This window comes from Gekko japonicus, unplaced genomic scaffold, assembly GCF_001447785.1.
Source record: "Gekko japonicus isolate JY-2015 unplaced genomic scaffold, Gekko_japonicus_V1.1 scaffold251, whole genome shotgun sequence".
In the NCBI taxonomy this organism is placed as follows: domain Eukaryota; kingdom Metazoa; phylum Chordata; class Lepidosauria; order Squamata; family Gekkonidae; genus Gekko; species Gekko japonicus.
In genome coordinates this window covers 509128-529646 of record NW_015161956.1, presented here as the reverse complement: position 1 = coordinate 529646, position 20519 = coordinate 509128, and the positions used below count along the sequence as shown (strand labels likewise).

The 20519-nt window shown below is 43.4% G+C and overlaps 1 protein-coding gene across 1 annotated transcript in view; it reads right to left on the bottom strand.

Annotated features, from left to right (window-relative positions):
• Positions 1 to 2525: 2525 nt before the first annotated feature.
• The window catches only part of RTF1 (RTF1 homolog, Paf1/RNA polymerase II complex component), a 51424-nt gene continuing 33430 nt past the window's right edge, over positions 2526 to 20519 (bottom strand). The window contains exons 13-18 of the mRNA XM_015429511.1: positions 19755 to 19876; positions 19469 to 19526; positions 18887 to 18964; positions 18212 to 18307; positions 15133 to 15244; positions 2526 to 3110 (exon numbers count right to left, since the gene is read on the bottom strand). Coding sequence (XP_015284997.1) covers positions 3004 to 3110; positions 15133 to 15244; positions 18212 to 18307; positions 18887 to 18964; positions 19469 to 19526; positions 19755 to 19876 — 573 coding nt within the window. The 3' untranslated portion in view covers positions 2526 to 3003. The remainder of the gene's footprint in view (positions 3111 to 15132; positions 15245 to 18211; positions 18308 to 18886; positions 18965 to 19468; positions 19527 to 19754; positions 19877 to 20519) is intronic.

Below are 20519 nucleotides of genomic sequence, written 5' to 3'. Positions count from 1 at the left end.
CAGCTGGCCATTAAAACGTTACCTGATGCTGTAAAGACAGCATAACAGTAAAACATATGATCTTATGCTTTCTATAAACTAAATGCACAGCAAGTGAACACCTGCCCTGTCCATTATTTGCTGTATGTTTTTCTAAAATGCAACAGCTTCAAGCATATATTTTATTTATTTATTTGATTTATATATTTATTTGATTCATATACAGCCCTCCCCGGAAGCGGGCTCAGGGCAGTTTACATCAATGTCATAACAACTGTTTAGTTGTCTTGGGCCTTTTTAGTGCATTTCAACTCAACAGATTTTATACGAGGTAACCAAATAAGGAGAAATTTGGGGTTATTCCTCACTTACAATGAAAGCAAATCATCTGACATCACTTGCTGTTGCTTCAGGGAAAAGTAAAAATAGCATTGGAGGTGTACAGAACACTTTATGCATCCAAATGATTAAACATGAACAGCCGCATTAAAACCAACCAGTTTATTTATAGCAGTCTATACATTTTTAACGAATGCTGCCAAGACATCAAATGAATTAAAGCAAATAAACCCATCCCCTCCCAATGAGCCAGTGTTGTCGTCACTCACCGTCACATGCACTTAAAGAGGAGAATACATTACACCTTCATACACAATGAATTCCATAGCTATCTGAGAAAAAAATTACTCCCTCAATGCATTATTCTCTGTGAATAAACAGATGGCATCCAAGGACTTGCAGTCCATGAACTATATTCAAAGCAGAATTTTTCATTTGGTAAATAGGGGATACTTTGTTCACTTGTTCTTCCTGAATACATCACCCACCTCCCCATATCTTTAGGTCCATTAACCCCTTTGGGAAAGGAGAAAACTGCTACATTATTTACAACTTAGGGTTGTTATCAGGATTTTGGTTATATAGCCCACGTCGGCAGGTGTACCTCTGTTGCAAGGATCTGGTATGGACTGCCATCAGAGCAGTGTTAGCAAAATCTCAAGAAAGTTATAAGTTTCAGCCTTTGCTTGTTCTTTCATTCTCCTATGTCCTAGCTTTTATAGCAATTGGTGGGCTATTAAACCCTGCAATAGTTTTACAATGTTCTTCTTTACCATAAGTGTTGGTGTTAGGGAGACTGGCTACTACAGACATTGCTGGCAAAAATCAAGTGGTTCCAGTTGTGTATCCACATAGTGTGTATCATGATGGTACCCAAACAGCTATACATTGGCAGATTCTAGAAATCCACTCTTTAAAAAAAGTTAGAAGCACATATGTAAATAAGGGATCACAAGATCGAGCTCAAGGAAGGGCAGCTCGGAAAAAAGGCAGAAAAACAGAATGATTACATATTTACACAATAGTCCACAAAGTGGGTCACAAACTATGGACTATCTAGTAAATAAAGCCACACAGTTTACACGACTTGACAAGAACCGCTTCAGGGGAAGGATTCTGTGGGGGGGGGGGTTTCTCCCAATCCCCTCTTCATTCCATCAGGTTTTACAGTTACATGTCTTTCTAGTCTTAAATAAAGAATTTTTTAAAAAACCAAAAACACTGAAGCATCAATAAGAATCCCACAAATAATAGCCACAAGGTTCAAATTTCTATTCAGATATAAGCAAAAATTTTCTGGGCTTGCTTAAAAATGCTTTATGCATGTTAGGAATTTTCTTTTTAACCCCGAGTTGGAAAAGCAACCTTAAATTAGGTTACTTTCCAGCACTGGCACTAAAGTAATCTGTCAGATCACTGGTGTGTATGTAGTTCTTAGTTCAGTATAACCCACCATATTTCATTCTGAAGAGCTCTTTGATAAAACATCATTTATTTACACTTTGATCTTTACACCTGAGTGATTATCAAGCAGTCATCTTGTTCCTATTCAAACATTCGATACATACAATTTGTGTGCTAGAGTTCCACTGCACATATTGTATCCGTTACATATAGGTCAAATAACTGTGCTCCCATATTGTCCTAGTCTCGTTTTCTACAGTATCCTTCCCATTCTGCAAATCAAGACTTTTTAAAAAAAGTTTAAACAGGAGGCAAAATTTTTTAAAAATCTGGCCTGAAAAAGATGAGGTGACCATGAGGGAAAACAGAAGCTGGGTGAGTATATAGATTTGGTATTCTTAAAAAAAGAGGGTGGGGTGCGGGAGAAGTTGCTCCACCTCTCTGTAATGGGGAACTTAATATGTATATAGTAAAGACTTTACAAAGTAAGACACTGGAGGGAGAAAGGGGGAGCGATTTTTACAAGTCTGTGCAAAGGAACAGAGAAGTGTGAAGCTACACAACTATTGTCAGCCAGACTTTTTTGTTGCTTAGTAAGAAGAATTTCTTTATCTAAATTGCTTCTACTGTTTTGGATGCTCCAATGTAGCTGGTAGAAATTCAAGACAACTGTAAAGAACTGTGACAGATATAAACAGTACTGCAGGTTAAAAATGATAAAAAAACCACCTGGAAAAAATTTGCACAACCCACCCACCCACCCCCACAAAAATGTACACTTTCAACCTAACTCAGTCTGTAAAGATGTCCTTCTCCAAAGTTAGGAGTTGGGGGGGAGAAGAGGAGGAAAAAAGGTGCAGGTGACTTTCAAGCCCCAAGAGGCCTTGTGCCATGGGGGGTTTCAATTTCCTTGCCTGTGGTGGAAAGTCAGCCAAAAGTGGGAACGCTGCTACTGCCTCCAAGAGATTCCTGCAGAAATCCAGACTCCAGGTTAACACTGAATATTAACAGCCAGCCAACCAGCCGTATAAAAAAATCAAAATAAAAAACCCCCCTAAATAGCACGGATCCATATGTGTGGGTGGCGGGAGGAAGGGTCAAGAAGGAAGATCTATACAGTAAAGAGTCAATAGTTTATATTACAGATGGCTGGCAATTTCAAAGAGTCTCTTCCCGGCTCTGTCGCTGCTCCAACCCCAAAGGGCAAACTGAAGAGGGAAGGAACAAAATAATGGACATCATATAGCATGCAGGATCAGATGCAGCAGAGAGTGGGTATGCTCAAATAAGCCCCCGCCTTTTCTTGTAGTCCTCCAGGTTCAGTGATCGCCGGGGTGCACCGTCCTTTGCAGGAGGAGCCTTAGAGGTGATGGCCAGTGTTTTGGACTCTGTTGGGAGACAAGACACAGATTAAGAATTTATGCAGTGAAGTCTTGGCTTGAGAGGAGGCCTGATTCTGGCCTGTATTGCTCTTGCAGTAGAAGCAGTAAAAAATAAGTACAGACCAACTTTTGTTCTTTAGTCTGGAGAGGAAAGAGGTCACACACAGTAGGCTGTCACAAAATAAACTCAACACCTTGGTGACAAATGCTGGAGAGGCTCAGGATTTGATTTCTGTCCCATATTTCAGTGTAGTATTATTTACCTTAAGACAACATATTTCTACCACTTCTGATAATCTCTTACCTTGAAAACCCTATGATGAGACAATCCTAGATGAAAAAATATAGAGTGATAGAAGACAGAACCCCCAGGTCAGATGGAACTCAATCAGCTACAGGAGCAGAACTGAAGAGAACTACAAGGAACACTATTCTTAATGATGCAACTGGACTAAAGCTGAAAGGACATTCATCTGTAGACATGAATGGATGCAAAGGGAAAGTCCAAAGCTATTCAATACATGTAACAGGAACATGCAAAGTGAAAAGTATGAATTAAGGTAAACTCAAAGCTGTAAAACAAGAAATGGGACATTTAAACATAGCAGTTTTGGGAGCGAGTGAACGAAAGCAGACTTGATTAGGACATCTTCTATCAGAAAACTACAAAGTGCTTTACTCTGGAAATGACACACAGAAGAATTTGAGTTGCTTTAATAGTGAGGCTAGATGTAGCACAAGCAGTCAAGGGCTATAACGCAAAGACTTAATGGAAAGCCTATCAACATAACCATGTTTCATGCCTCAACTACAGATGCTGATGAGGAAGAAGGTGTTTTCAAATAGAAGGGAAAATCATTCTAGCCAACCAAGGTCAGCCACTTCAAAATAATACTATCTGCTCTCCTAGGATGCAACAAACTATACCACACTACAGAGTGAGAAAAACTAAGCAACAGTCAAAAGGCTAAATGATATGACGCCGGAAGATGACCCCCTCAGGTCGGAAGGTGTCCAATATGCTACTGGGGAAGAGCAGAGGGCAAGTACAAGTAACCCCAGAAAGAGTGAAGCAGCTGGGCCAAAGCCGAAAGGACACTCAGCTGTGGATGTGTCTGATGGTGAAAGGAAAGTCCGGTGCTGCAAAGAACAATACTGCATAGGAACCTGGAATGTAAGATCTATGAATCAAGGTAAGCTTGACGTGGTCAAAAATGAGATGGCAAGACTGAACATCGATATCTTAGGATTCAGTGAACTAAAGTGGACAGGAATGGACGAATTTAACTCAGAAGACCATTATATCTACTACTGTGGCCAGGAATCTCGTAGAAGAAATGGTGTGGCCTTTATAGTCAACAAAAGAGTGCAAAAGGCAGTACTGGGATACAATCTCAAAAATGACAGAATGATTTCGGTCCGATTCCAAGGCAAACCATTCAACATCACAGTAATCCAAGTCTATGCCCCAACCACTGATGCAGAAGAGGCTGAAGTGGACCGGTTCTATGAAGACCTACAACACCTCCTAGAACTAACACCAAAAAATGATGTCCTCATCATCATAGGGGACTGAACGCTAAAGTAGGAAGTAAAAAGGTAACCGGAATAACAGACAAGTTTGGCCTTGGAAAGCAAAATGAAGCAGGGCAAAGGTTAACAGAGTTTTGTCAAGAGAACACACTGGTCATAGCGAACACCCTTTTCCAACAACCTAAGAGGCGACTCTACACATGGACATCACCAGATGGGCAACACCGAAATCAGATTGACTATATAATTTGCAGTCAAAGATGGAGAAGCTCTATCCAGTCAGTAAAAACAAGACCTGGAGCTGACTGTGGTTCAGATCATGAGCTACTCATTGCAAAATTCAGACTTAAACTGAAGAAAATTGGGAAAACCACGAGGCCATTCAGGTTTGACCTAGATCGCATCCCTGATGAATATACAGTAGAGGTGAAGAATAGATTCAAGGGTCTGGATTTGATAGATAGAGTGCCTGAAGAACTATGGACAGAGGTTCGTGACATCGTACAGGAGGCAGCAATCACCACCATCCCAAAGAAAAAGAAATGTAAGAAAGCAAAGTGGCTTTCTGATGAGGCTTTACAAATAGCAGAGGAAAGAAGGAAAGCGAAAGGCAAAGGCGAAAAGGAAAGATTTACCCAACTGAACGCAGATTTCCAGAGAACAGCAAGGAGAGATAAGGAGGCCTTCCTGAATGAACAGTGCAAAGTAATAGAAGAAAACAATAGAATGGGAAGGACTAGAGATCTCTTCAAGAAAATTGGAGAAATCAAGGGAGCGTTCCATGCAAAGCTGGCCATGATAAAGGACAAAAACGGTAGGGACCTAACAGAAGCAGAAGAGATTAGGAAAAGATGGCAAGAATACACAGAAGAACTATACAAGAAAGACCTCAATGTCCTTGACAAACACGACGGTATAATCACTGACCTTGAGCCAGACATCCTGGAATGTGAAGTTAAATGGGCCTTAGAAAGCATTACTAACAACAAAGCTAGTGGAGGTGATGGTATTCCAGCTGAGCTATTCAAAGTCTTAGAAGATGATGCTGTTAAAGTGCTGCACTCCATTTGCCAGCAAATTTGGAAAACGCAACAGTGGCCACAGGATTGGAAAAGATCAGTATACATTCCAATCCCAAAGAAGGGCAACGCCAAGGAATGTTCAAACTATCGCACAATTGCACTCATATCACACGCTAGCAAGGTCATGCTCAAGATCCTACAAGCTAGGCTTCAACAGTACGTGGATAGAGAACTACCAGAAGTACAAGCTGGGTTTCGAAGAGGTAGAGGAACGAGAGATCATATTGCCAACATTCGCTGGATTATGGAGAAAGCAAGAGAGTACCAGAAAAATATCTACTTCTGCTTCATTGACTATGCTAAAGCCTTTGACTGTGTGGATCACAACAAACTATGGCAGGTCCTTAAAGAGATGGGAGTACCAGACCACCTCACATGTCTCTTGAGAAACCTGTATAAGGGCCAAGAAGCGACAGTTAGAACCGGATACGGAACAACTGATTGGTTCAGCATAGGAAAAGGAGTACGACAAGGATGTATACTGTCACCTTGAGCCTCTTGCTCAGGGTTAAAGAGGAGAGCACAAAAGTGGGCTTGAAGCTCAACATCAAAAAAACTAAGATCATGGCATCCGGCCCCATCACTCCTTGGAAAATAGAAGGGGAAGTCGTGGAAGTAGTGACAGACTTCACGTTCCTGGGATCCCAGATCACCGCAGACTGTGACAGCAGCCATGAAATTAAAAGACAACTGCTCCTTGGGAGGAAAGCGATGGCGAACCTAAACAGCATGATAAAAAGTAGAGACATCACCCTGCCAACAAAAGTCCGCATGGTCAAAGCAATGGTATTCCCAGTAGTCATGTATGGCTGCGAGAGTTGGACTATAAGGAAGGCCAAGCGCCGAAGAATAGAGTCTTTTGAACTATGGTGCTGGAGAAGACTCTTGAGAGTCCCTTGGACTGCACGAAGATCAAATCAGTCAATCCTAAAGGTAATCAACCCTGACTATTCTCTGGAAGGCCAGATAATGAAACTGAAGCTCAAATACTTTGGCCACCAAATGAGAAGGGAGCACTCACTGGAGAAGACCCTGATGCTGGGAAAGACTGAAGGCCAAAGAAGACGGGGACGGCAAAGGATGAGATGGTTAGAAAGTGTCATAGATGCAACGAACATGAAGTTGAGCAAACTTCAGAGGACGACGGAAGACTGGAAGGCCTGGCGTGATCTGGTCCATGGGGTCGCGAAGAATCAGACTCGATTGTGTGAATGAACAACAAAAAACAAATTCACTTAGAGGGGAGCTCAGCATCTCATGAGAACCCCAATAGGACATGGATACATAGGGTCACCATAAGTCAGAACCTAGCTATTTGATGGCGTCCATGGGGTCGCGAAGAATCAGACTCGATTGTGTGAATGAACAACAAAAAACAAATTCACTTAGAGGGGAGCTCAGCATCTCATGAGAACCCCAATAGGACATGGATACATAGGGTCACCATAAGTCAGAACCTAGCTATTTGATGGCACTTAACTCATGACATATTTCCAAATAAAACTAATGTACATGATGCACCGGATAAGATGATAGATATTTCGAAATGGTCTCTTTGCTAGTTAAGCAATATATGCTGATGACACCCAGCTTGGGCGGCCGGTTGGACTCCGACCCAGAAGATCTGAACTGGGCGTTACAGGCTGTGGCTGGGTGGCTCAGGCTGAGCCAGCTGAAACTAAACCCAGCGAAGACGGAGGTCCTGTGCCTAAGTCGGAGTGGACTGGGGTTGGGGCTCCCTCTCCTGACCTTCGATGGGGCGCCGTTGGTGCCAGCGTCGGAGGTTAGGAGTTTGGGAGTGCTCCTGGATCCCTCCTTAACTATGGAGGCCCAGGTGGCAGCCACTGCCAGATCGGCATTTTATCATCTTAGGCTGATTCGGCAGTTGGTTCCCTTCCTCGACCACGGTGACCTGGCTACACTGATCCACGCAACAGTCACCTCGAGGTTAGACTACTGTAACGCTTTCTACATGGGGCTGCCTTTGGTGCAGATCCGGAAGCTGCAGCTAGTGCAGAATGCGGCGGCCAGGCTGATGATGGGTCTCCCCAAGTGGGAGCGCATCCAGCCTGGGCTGAAAGCGCTGCACTGGCTGCCAATAGCGTACCGAATCCACTTCAAAGTGCTGGTTCTTACCTTTAAAGCCCTACATGGCCAGGGTCCAACCTACCTGAGGGACCGCCTTTCCCCACATATACCCCCAAGAGCACTTCGGTCCGGGGCACAACATTGCCTGGTGGTTCGAGGCCCCCGGGAGGCAAGGCTCGCCGTGACTAGGGCCAGGTCCTTTTCGGTGGCAGCCCCTACCTGGTGGAACGAGCTCCCAGAGGAGATCAGGGCCCTGCGGGACCTTATGCAATTCCGCAGGGCCTGTAAGACGAAGCTCTTCCGCCAGGCTTTCACATAGGGGCCGCCACTACCACAGCCACCAATGATGTGGACAACATCGGGGTTAAGGATGGCCCGGGAAGATCTACCATAATTTTTGCGTGACTGATACCACCGGACTTTACTTGCTTGGGATCGGCTATAAGACAACATCATCTCCGGAGAACTATCTGTTTACCATCATGGCATACATTTGGGGACCATCTTGTTTTAATTGAGTATTATTGTTGTTGTAATTAATTGTTATTAATGTTTATTATTGCTTTTACCTTGTTTTGCCCCTTGTAAGCCGCCCTGAGCTCGCTTTGCGGGGAGGGCGGGGTAAAAATCCCAATAAATAAATAAATAGGTGACTTGTTCAAAGCCAAGTTTAAAGCATACCTAATGTTACATTCCAAGCAATATGGAAAAAGGAATATTACATGAGGATATGCTGGCTCTTAAGAGGGTAGAGAAGGTCGTTACTTCATGTCTCAATCTGTGCAGTGTACTGCCAGCCATGCTCTGTGACTCTGGCACAGAACAAGTGAGATCAACAAAGATCTCACCTCTGTAGCAGCCATCTAAGTGGTATAATCCTGAAAGCAGCCCTGAGTCAGGAGCCATGTTTTTGGGTCACCTCCATTACTTCTCAAGCCAAATCAAATCAAATACCTTTAATGGCATATCAATAAAATATATAGTGTAATAAAATATGAACAAGAAGGCATTACAGAGACAGCAAAATAAGGCTGATCATAAAGAAAGCTTGTACCTATCTTTAACCGCTTCACCCAAGAACCTATTGACCAGAGCTGTGATGTCTGGGTTTGTGTCATTTAATAGACATTGGGTTATTCTGTCATTGTTAATACAACGTTTAGGGTATAGTGGAGAGGAGTTTCTTACATGGACCTGCATGCAACTGACAATCCAAAATGATATGATGGATAAAATCTATTTATTTTAGAGGACAGATACATTGCCTTGCATAGAAAGGAATTCTGTTATACTGACCAGTTAATATTTTTGAGAGGAAAATATTTAGTCGGGCCAATGTAAAAGATCTATGATGAGAAGGGTGATCTAGGTTGTAAAAGTAACTGGCCATTTTCCCTTGCTGGATGGAGAGGTTTAGTTTGGCCTAAGAAAAAGAGGATTTAGCTTATGAAATTCTAGGTCAAAAAGCCTTGTTTAATGGTTCGAAAGATAGCAGATTCATTGAAGGGCAGGAAGAAATCAACTGAAAAGTCCAATTGCTGGATTTTCTTTTTGCTAGTTGAAAGCCAGGTAATACTATACAGATCACTTTTTAACCCTGAATAAAGAGTTTGAAGAAATTCTAAAATGTAACCTGAGCCAATATTTAAAGGTTAACAGCCAAATTCTTGTTTCCATAAAATGCTGGCCCAATTCTATACAAAGTGCCGGATATGGTATACAGCTAGAGACTCCTAAAAGTTGTTAAAAATATCTTGCCTGAATTTTCTCTAAGTTGTTGTTGAACGCCTTTATGCAGACTGGGATGCCGTAAAGCATCCGAGGTAGAACTTTGGCTTCAAAAATCTTAATTGCAGCAGGAACATATTGGTTACCATTAGTGAAGAAGAATTGTTTGAGCTGGGTAGTAGCCCACTTAGCTGCAGTGGTGATTCGGGATCTGTGAGTTACCCAGTTTAAATTGTACTGAAAGATGATGCCTAGATATTTAAAGTTTTTTACTTGGGTAATTTCTGTGTTACCTATAATCCATTTTTTGGATTCCAGTGTTTGGAGAAAACTAATACTTTGGATTTTGAATAGTTAATGACTAAAGAATTCTCTTGACAGTATTTATGAAAAGTTTGTAGGTATCTTAAAATACCAACTCTAGAATGGGAAAAGATTTTGGGGTCATTAGCATAAAGTAAAAGAGGAACTGCATAGGACCTGAATTTAGGGGGATGGCCATTGATGAACCCTAATGATAATGCTAAGTCATTTGAAATTGGAGAAGAGAAGCCATATTTGATATTAAAACTGAAAAACTGTTATCAGGCTTATAGGCAACAGAAAAGTGGACTCACAGAGAAGTGACCCCATTTTCCTATTCTTTGACTTCCTGAGGGCTAATCAAAGTTCATGCCATGTAGCTGAATTCTGTGCAGCTTGTTACTATATCCGCAAAGAATGGTACATTGGACCTACCTGAAGGTTTTTTCTCTTCAGTGGGGGAGAAGTCATCCAGGAACTGGTTAGGTCACGCCTCTGCTTGCTCGGATAGGCTATGCAAAATTCTTTTGTTGCGTGGCTCCTATTGGAGTGGCCTAGGCCGACCTCTCCAGTCATGTCCAAGCCCTGTCCGTAGATTGCTGCTATCTTATGCCTTCTTTTGGATCCATGGCCTCTGTGAGTTGTGCTGTTATATTCCTTCAGATCTTCGCCACCCTGGCCTTCTCTTTGTAGCCTGTACAGGTGGGATGTGGATAACTTCTCCCCCACTGAAGAGAAAGAACCTTCAGGTAGGTCCAATGTACCGTTCTCCTTCAGTGGGGGGATGTCATCCAGGAACTGGCTAGCTGTAGCAAAGCTGTCCTTATGGGTGGGTGAACGATCCTATATCGTAGTGTAACATTTTGTATATACATTTGCGTAAGTATTTGAATTTACAACACCACTCGTAACACTCTTCTGCCAAATGCTGCCTCGGCCGAGGCTGCTTGGTCCATTCTGTAGTGTCTCACAAATGTGGAGAAGGAATCATAGAATGTTAGAGTTGGAAGGGACATTGCAGGTCATCTAGTCCAACCCCCTGCATTCTGCAGGAGCATAGCTTACAACATACCCAAAAGATGGTCGTCCAGCCTCCGCTTGAAAATGTCCAGCGAAGGAGCATCCACCACCTCCCGAGGCAGACCTCCAGGTCACTGCTCTGCAGATCTCATCAACAGAGGCTCGGGTGGAAAATGCTGCCGACGTTGCTGCCGCTCTTGAAGAGTGTGCTGTCAGTTGGGCTGGAGGTGTGAAACCCTGCACCTTGTAGGCTTTGGTAATACATTGTTTGATCCAGTATGCCAGAGTGGCCTTGGAAACCTTTTCCCCCTGATTTGGGGCCCCATATGCCACGAACAATGCGTCGGACCTTTGGAAGCTAGCTGTCCTGTCCAGGTATATACGTAGAGCCCTACGTACATCTAGCTTGTGCCAGGCCTTCTCTTTAGGGTGCGTCGGTTTTGGGCAGAATGAACATAGTGTAATAGGTTGATTGAGGTGGAAGACCGAATTTACTTTGGGAATGAAGGATGGGTCCCATCCTCAAGGAAACTGAGTCTTTCTAGAAGATGCAAAGTTCCTTCCTCGCGGACAGTGCAGCCAGTTCCTGAATCACATCATCAAAGTAATCCGGAAAAGAAGAGAAGGTTTGGATCTTAACAGGTTTTTTAAAACCCCTAGGATCTAGATGCGCAGAAGCTGATGACCATGGCTTTTCTGGCACTCCCATCTGGTAATTTAGGGTGGAAATGACCTTCGACAAAAGCTGTTGGAAATGCTCCATCTGGAACAGGCGCGAGGATGCCCCAGACCATTCCCCCCTTCTCTTTCTCTGTGTTGGTCAGGGATGTAACGGTGGAGGCTATCTCTGCCTGTTCAGAACTGATGTTATTCAGGCGTTCTCTGGCAAGGGTGGTGCCTAACTCTGGCCGCCTGGGTGCCCTGGCCTGATCTCGCTCCCCCTCTGCAACACCCGAGGCCCCATGTGGGGTGGGTGTCCCTGGGCTCCTAGGCCTTTTCGCGGGGGACCTTGAGCCCGAAGAGGATTGAGACGTTGAGGAGTGATGGTGTCCCCTGCGTTTGGATCCCCTTGAGAAAAATCTTCCTCTGGGCTCTTGGGATCCCAACTGTGTTGGGAAAAGGGCTACCGCCCCCCCCCCCCAGTTCCCAAGAACGTGGGGCCATTGCGTGACCGGCTAAGATCCCGCCATAAATGGCCACAGCCAAGGGGAGCCTGCGGGAAATCCGGGAGGAAAAGGGTAGCCGGGCACTGCGCCGTTCGGAAGCTGCTGAATGGGCTGAGGAAGCTACTGCTGCTGCGGCTGGATGGGCTGGGGAAACTGCGGCTGTTGTGGCTGGATAGGCTGGGGAAGGGGTAGAGGCTGGGAAACTGCCATCGTTCCCCATGGTCCTAGAGCCCCCGCAGCCCCCCAGTGCCCCAAAGTCTGCCCCTGAGCCGGTCCCGGAATGGCTGCGGCATGGTTCCGTTGGGACTACTCCCCGCTGGGACCTCCCCCCGCCCCCCCGGAATGGGCTCACCTGGTGGGCACGCCAGCCCTAGCGTTTTCCTGCACTGCTTCTTCCTCGCTGTCGTCTCCGCCTTTGTTGGTGCCCTCTTCTTGGTGCGCGAGGGAGGGAGAGAGCCCTTGGATTTAGAGCGGCCCAGCCCTCCGGCGCCGACTGTGACCTCCGTGCCGCCATCTTGGACCACGTACCTGGGGGGGAGCGGGGGCCAGCCGGCACAATGTGGTCCGGCCCCATGCCTGTGGAGCATCCTTCTTCTGTTTGTTGCAGCAGCACGATCTCCAGCCACTGTTCTTCTTGCAGCCCGACTCCCGAAGCCTAGGAAGTGAAGGGCTGCTGCTCCACGGGGTCCGTTGCCACGGCCATCTCCCCTCCCTCCAGAGTCCCGGATGGTGGGGGTGGCCATTTCTTCTTTTTTCCATCTTGTGCCATCTGGTCTTCTCCTTGGAAGAAGGGTCTTCTTTAAGTTCTGTTTTTATATTGGAAGGTTTTATTCCATTCTGTAATTCCTCTGGCTTGGAGTAGGAGCTTCAGGCGTCCTACCGAGCGCAGGGCTATGCAGGAACTGGAGAGGTCAGCCTAGGTCACTGCAATAGGAGCCACACAACAAAATAATTTTGCATAGCCTATCCGAGCGAGCAGAGGTGTGACCTAACCAGTTCCTGAATGACTTCCCCCCACTGAAGGAGAAAAGATTATTTAATCTCCACATCTTTTAGACCATGGTTTTTATATTTGTACTACAACAAATTGTTTATATTGGTTTTGTATGATGTTACTGATTTGCTGGCTTGGTGCCGTAACAAATAAAGAATTGAATTGAAAGTTCAGGCCATGATTAATAATTCAGGTTTGCAGAAGAATAACTTGCCTTCTAGGACCATACAGGAATATGCCTTACAATGACAGAAGAGAGCTTCTGGGAAGGTGAGTGGGTTTTAAGCAAGGTCTGCTTTGCCTGGGGCTGATTGCAGGCCCCACCCTCTGCTGCTGCTGTTGAGAGGTGGGGGCTTGGGCCTCTGAACTATAACGCTCCTCCTAGTCAGAGGCGTGAGCCTTTGGTGCAAGCCGAAGGGTGACAGTCAAGGGGCTCTTGACTTGGGGCCCCCACATCACTCTAGATGTCTTTAAATCACTAACAAGTTATGAAGGTAGAAAGCCAGCAGGGGAGCAGGGGCTATCCAGTGTTTTGCAGAGAGTGTCACATGCAGTGTTCCCTCTAAGCTGAGTTAGTGTGAGCTAGTTCACAGTTTTTTAGCCTCTGGCTCACACATCTTTGTCTTAGCTCAGGAAGGATGGCTCCAGAGCAAACTAATTTATGCAGTAGCCAAATCACTCGCTCACAACTTTAATGCCAGTAGCTTACAAAGTAGAATTTTTGCTCACAAGACTCCACAGCTTAGAAGGAGCATTCGTCACGTGTCTGATTACTCACTGGGTAGAAATCATGCATGTGTGCTCGCTGTATAGATCTTGTGGCTCTCAGGGAGCAGGTTCATTCCCTTGAGGCCAGGGTTGCTGACCTGGAGAAGCTGAGGCAAAGAGAGAGGTTTGGGGAAGAGACCCTCAGGGACTTACCAGAACAGTCCCACTCTTGTGCTGGCAGCTCTTCTGCTGCTGTGGAGAGTGAGAGTCTCAAGGTCAGAGAGTGTCAGTCTGAGGAGGATGGAGGTGATCCTTTGGAAGGGACCCCCTTCTTTGGACGATGGACTGATGTCCCCTCATACTGAGGCTATCTCTGGGGGGCTGAGGGGAGGTGGGCTTCTGCTAGTGGGTGATTCGATCATTAGGAATACAGAAAGTGGGGTCTGTGATAGGTGTTTTGACCGCATGGTGACTTGCCCGCCTGGTGTGAAGGTTGCAGACATCGTGCATTGTCTAGGTAGCTTGATAGATAGTCCTGGGGAGGAGGCAGCAGTCATGGTGCATGTTGGCACCAATGACATTGGGAAATATAGCCATGAGGTTCTGGAGGAAAAATTTAGGTTACTAAGCAGAAAGTTAAAGGCCAGGACCTCAAAGGTAGCATTCTCAGAAGTGCTGCCAGTTTCACACACATGGCCAGCTAAACAGGCACAGATCAGGGGTCTCAGTGTGTGGATGAGAAAGTGGTGCCAGAAGGAAGGGTTTAGATTTGTTAGGCACTGTGGAACCCGTGTCCTAAAAGGAGAAAGTTGCAGAAAAGTTTTTATGCATTTACAAGAAATGTGCAACTAGGGATGAATTTCATCCCAGAAAACTGGTGAACTGATTAAATAAAATCTACAATAAGCAATTGAAACTAATTAACCCCCCAGCAGCCATTTAAAACCAATTAATGCAACAATGAGGAGGAGAAGATGGAGAACCAGAACCACATACACCTCCTTTAATAATTTTTCAATACATTTGGACAGGAATCCCAGGACATTGGGTGCTAGGAGCTACTTCTACAGAATAGTAGTGAAAAAAAATCAACAGTCTCTCAGGCCACACCAAACCAGTTTTCTTCAACTAACTATAACTCTGATTACATGCTGCCCTTTCCCTTAGTTTCCCTGCTCCTTCAGTAATCAGCAAGAGAACTCAATTGCTAGCCTTGGTTCATCTTTTCAAGTAAGGAGGAATCCAGGAGCAGGCATAGGAAAATCTGTACAAAATTCACTTTTCCATTCAAAAGCATTGGGATTTTGCTCAAAGAATCTGACATTTTACACAAGAAGACTGCGGAAACCAAACATTTCCTTTCAGTTTCTGAACCTTTACTTTAATTCTTCAGCAGCAGCACCTACCTGAGCTGGGAACCTGGAGGTCGATCTTCACATCAAAATCATGCACTTTGAAGAGGTCCTCTGAGAGGTCAATGGCTGATTTTGAATTCATATCTTTGTCTTTTCCCTGACTCTGAAGCAAAAGAAGAGGAAATCTTCAGTATCAAACAGTGCTAAAGCTAAGGAATGTGGAATCAAAAGAAAACCAAGAAAGAATAGTATGTTTTAATGGTTCTGGAAGGCACCAATCCTTTCACACACACTAAAAGAAAAATCATTCTGTTCTTAGACTTACATTTCCTGTTCATACACATATAATGCAACTATTTCACAAAGTTACAATTTTATAAGAATTAGCTGTCCAGATTATAGTGTAAAAGCTTATAAAACAAGCATCAGGTTCTGTGCACTTGCCTTGTTTACATCCTTTGGAGCATCTGGCAATACACCAGATCCAAAAGATTTGAAATGAAGCCTTCAGCCTGTGTATTAAAAGACATTTTCGCAACTCCAAATAGGGTTCCCTCTTGGTGGACTGGGAAACAAGACCAAGTTGGGAGAGGAAGTAACCAGAGAGGCGTCAGGCTCCGGACCACCATTTAAGAGAACAACACAGAAAGTCCCCTGTACTATAGGAGATAATGGTACAATGTCCACCTAGCCTCGACCAGAGCCACAGCCTTTTCGGCTCTTACTCCGGCCTGGTGGAACAGCCTTCCAATTGAGATGAGGGCCCTGCGAGGTTTACAACCATTCCGCAGGGCCTGTAAAACAGAGCTGTTCTGCCAGGTCTTTGGTTGAGGCAGCGGACACCATATGAGACCACCACCACACCGCCCTACCCACCCATTCTATTTACCAAGCTATGCACAGGTACTTTTATATATGAATTGGTGGGGATTTTTCCACTTGCAAATCAGTACATCTGAGCAGCCACATACGGGTTAAAGTCTCTTGAAAGTATTTAAATTGGATTATTGTCATCTACTGAGCTATGCATAGAGCCAAATTTTAATTTTTATTGTATTATGTTTTAATCTTTTGTTATATTTATATGTTGTGAGCTGCCCTGAGCCCGCTTGCGGAGTAGGGTGGGATATAAATCTAAATAAACAAATAAATCAAAGAAGAAAACTACCTAGAGCCAGTCTAAATTTACTGGCGATGGGAATATGGCCACTAAACCTTAATTGATTGATCTCACTTCACCTTTGATTCCCCCACCCCCAATATAACAATTTACATCAGGCAACTTAGAACATCTAATACACCAACTCCCCCATGACTGACCCTTTTCTAATGGAGGTTGAGTTAATAGCTTCCTTTAATTCAGTAGCAATAGAAGTCCAAGAAGTGTTCTTTCGAGACTACAAACTCTTGTGTACATTAAGAGAAAACAAGAATAAGATCCACTCTACACAATCGGATGAGGAGGTAGAGAGGAAATACAAAAGACCCTTAGCCCCAGAGGAGGGAAATACAGAATTTGATCTACAAATTGACTAAGATTCTACTTCCATTCTTCCAAGTAGTGGCACTATAGAGGAAGAGGCACATCTGAACTGCAAAAACCTCTGGACAAAAGTAATTGTAAAGTCTAGTTCAGTTAAGGGACAGGAGGTTACAAACATCAACTGACTAGAGGAAAAATTAACTTTAAAAATCCTCTCATGGAACACTTTCAGGATGGGCCCCGAAAATACAGATTCCTGAAATTTATACCCAGATTAAGGAATTTCATATTTTGCTGATCCAGCAAACATTGCATAACAAGACACATAGGAAGCTGTCAGGAACAAGCGCTATACAAAAATGCAAAAGAAATAATAAACAGATGAAATTGACCAATTAAGGTCCTTTAGTGAAAGAGAATCTTCAACAATATGGACTGAAAGGTAAGTGGAAGATGGGTTGACGAAAATCCCCGGAGTCAAGTTCCGTTTTGAAGAAACTTCCTCTGAACAACATAAATTCTTCTGAACAACATTCAACATGAAGTTTTAAGTGATCTCATCAATTGCAATCATTCCAACCGGATAGTATAAAGATCCAGATCCATGATCTATAACATCTCTCTCAAAACGGGCATGCTCAATAGAAAGGTAAACCTTGAGCAGAAGGTATATCAGAGACTACTGATTCCTTCTTATTAAAATTCCTGAGAAAAATAACCAGGTTACCAGAGAGTGTATCCAGTATAGCTATTCACCAAGAATTTGTAATACTTTCATTAGAATCAGTAGCTTGGTTGAACGCATTAAGGATTAATATTCTTTTTAACTATAGATCTGAACACCTGTCTAGACAAGGAGTCCTTCAAGAGTAAACGGAAGAGGCTGATTGATCAGAAACTGGATCAACAAGGCTTTACTCCAGCTTTATTACTCTCAATGAAAAATGGGAAAACTGCATTCCAAAGGGTCAAAAAGCAGCTAGTAATACTAGATTTTAGAAGCACAAATCAACGAGCAAGAAGAGTGTGTTCCTTTGCTTATAATGGACTTGAACCCCCAGTTATCTTACTAGAATTTTTAAAGTCCATGGCAGTTCCCCGATACTGTGATATTTTTTGTCAGCTAGACTGAATGCTGTATTAACCCCAGAAATGAAAGGCCATGAAAGGCCCTTTTCAGAACGCTGGTGTTTCTGCAATACAAGGAAGACAGGTACCCTGGGCTCATCTAGTTATTGAATGTCCCAATATGGGGAGAGAGAGAGAGAGAGAGAGAGATGGATTACCCCAATACTTGAGAAGAATGAGCTCACAAACATTAAACAGAGCCTCTCTTTTCTCTTACATGGTAAGGAGCCATATGCCACCAAATCCCTGCATCCTACCTTTTAGCAACCCAGCATAAAATTAAAATAAAAAAACTTTTGTGACTGCAGTGAGCCTTTTTTCCCCTGTGCGTGGTTAGGCTTAAGGCTGTGGCCAAGAGCCACAGGATTAAAGGAAAATAAAAATAAAAGGACATATGTTTCCTGTTCATATATATATATAAAGTACAACTATTTCACACAGTTACAATTTTATTAGAATTAGTTGTCCAGATTATAGTGTAAAAGCTTATAAAACCAGCCAGAGGTTCTGTGCACTTGCCTTGTTTACGTCCTTTGGAGCATCTGGCAATACACCAGATCCATATTTTGCATTCAGTTGGGCAAGAATAGCAGCTTGGACAGCAGGATCTCTAGACTGTGAAACGAGGCAGAGGTTTATTATTGACTCAGGACACTCCTATGCATCATATAAGACAGAACAAACATACAACTGTACTTGTTTTATTGTACAAATTAACACCCGTGTAGTTAGAACCACAGGGGATGTTTTTCCAAATCTAGCATTTTCAGCAATTTTCAGAGTTACATCAATATTCTGGTTCAATATATCATTTTGCTGAAGGAGGATACAATGCACAGTTCTTCACTGAGATGGGCAATAGGTAGGACAATGGGTTGAATCCTACAAGCCACCTGAATTTAGTACAACTGCTAGAGCAAGATTTGCTGCAAGTCTCAAGCTAATGGCTTGTGCGGCATGCTGTGCTATGCCTTGTGCTAACAGAAGGGGCAATTGGGCTATGATGAACTTAATGTAATGCTAAGCTAAGCAAAAACAGCCTTTCGAAGATCCTTTCCATCAACCCCAGAGACCATGGTTTTATGCTGATACTACTTCAGCACCATATGCAGCAATATGTGGATAGCTCTGTTCTAGCCTGTTAAGCTACTTTGACACGTCAATAGTCTAAGTTTACCTCCCAACTTTACTTACATTAGAGACTATTGTGGGTTTGCACTGCCGCCTAGTAAAGGGATCCATTTGCTGTTTTTTCATATTGTGGCTTTCAGCCTGCATAGAAAAATACAAAATATTTAGTCACCTTCTGCTTTGTTTGGTTTTCCTCAGCACAGCTGAACAACATAAGATTATTTGACACTACAAGGGATCAGAAACTAGCCAAGTATCTGGCTTACAGATAATAAATGTAAACTATTTATTAAATGAAAAAGGCAGTGAAAGACTACCTTCAAGAGATGCCATTTTATTTGTGTAATCTTGTTCTTGTAGGTCAATGGGTTTGTTTCTGCAGATGTCATTCTATTGTGTTTATATATTATACACAAGTGCCCTCTTTTGAAACAATCACAGAATTACAACCAAAGCACTCCTTCCTTAGCATAAAGAGTAGTGCTCAATACTTGACCTGGCAACAAAATGGCATATGGCTGTAAAAAGCAGCAGCTTCTTTTTGAGCCACTGGGGAAGACACCAGATGTTTTGCTCAGGTGACTACCTTTTCTATGGTCTTCCTACATTCTAACTGTACTTCTCCATGATTATTATACTACTCACCACTAAAGCCTTTTCAGACTCCACAATGTTCCATTCTCTATTCCTCTGATTAATGTAACTGCAAAGAAATACAGTGTAAGCATTAACACACCACACAGGGACACTCCCTTAAATTTTCAACATAAGCGATTTCATCAGTAATCAGGTGAAGAAAATGAGCATGAATCATCTGCAAACAACTGACCACAGGACTTACTTTCGAAAGAAGAGGACTCACAGCACTTTTTGGGGAAGTCCAACTTCTGGTGTGCTGTTTCTGGCCAACCATTAAATGTCAGATACATACCTAATAGCTGAAATATTCTTTGTCCGCTGGCGATCCAAGGCCTCTGCTCTCTCCTCTAACTCATTAAGCTGATCTTGAATCTGTTTTGCCCTGTCCTGGTCTCCCATGTCCTCTGCCATTGCCTTCAACAAAGATGTGTTTGTTAGGCCTGAACTATCCCCACAATATCCATTATGTGAGTCAGAGTTCATTAAAAATCTTACCAACATATTATCATGCTAACATTCGATCAGGTAGTTCTATTGTTCATTAGACAAAATAGGATAGACACTGGTCAGACACATGTGGCAAGAGGAACAACTATCTGTGCAGTAACTGACTTTATCTTGGATGATACCTCTTAAATTGTATGTGTGCCATCAAGTCGCAGCTGACTTACGGTGACTCTGTAGGGTTTTCAAGGCAAGAGACATTCAGAGGTGGCTTGCCTTTGCCTGCCTCCACGTATTCCTTGGAAGTCTCCCATCCAAATACAAGCCAGGGCCAACCCTGCTTAGCTTTCAAGATCTAGGTCAGGGCACCTCTTAAATTAGCACTTTTAAATTACCATTACTGGCAGTAATAAAAATTAAAGGCTGATGGCACAAGCTGAACAATCTGTCTACACCTTGTACCAAAAACGAACCTCAAAGTAATCATTAAGAAATTAATCCAAGGAAGGCACAATTAACACTAGAAAGCAGCAAATAATTCAGTATAGACAGGAAATTTGGGACAAGAATACCAAAAAAATCAGACACTGCAAAAAACTGCATGGAAAGGCAC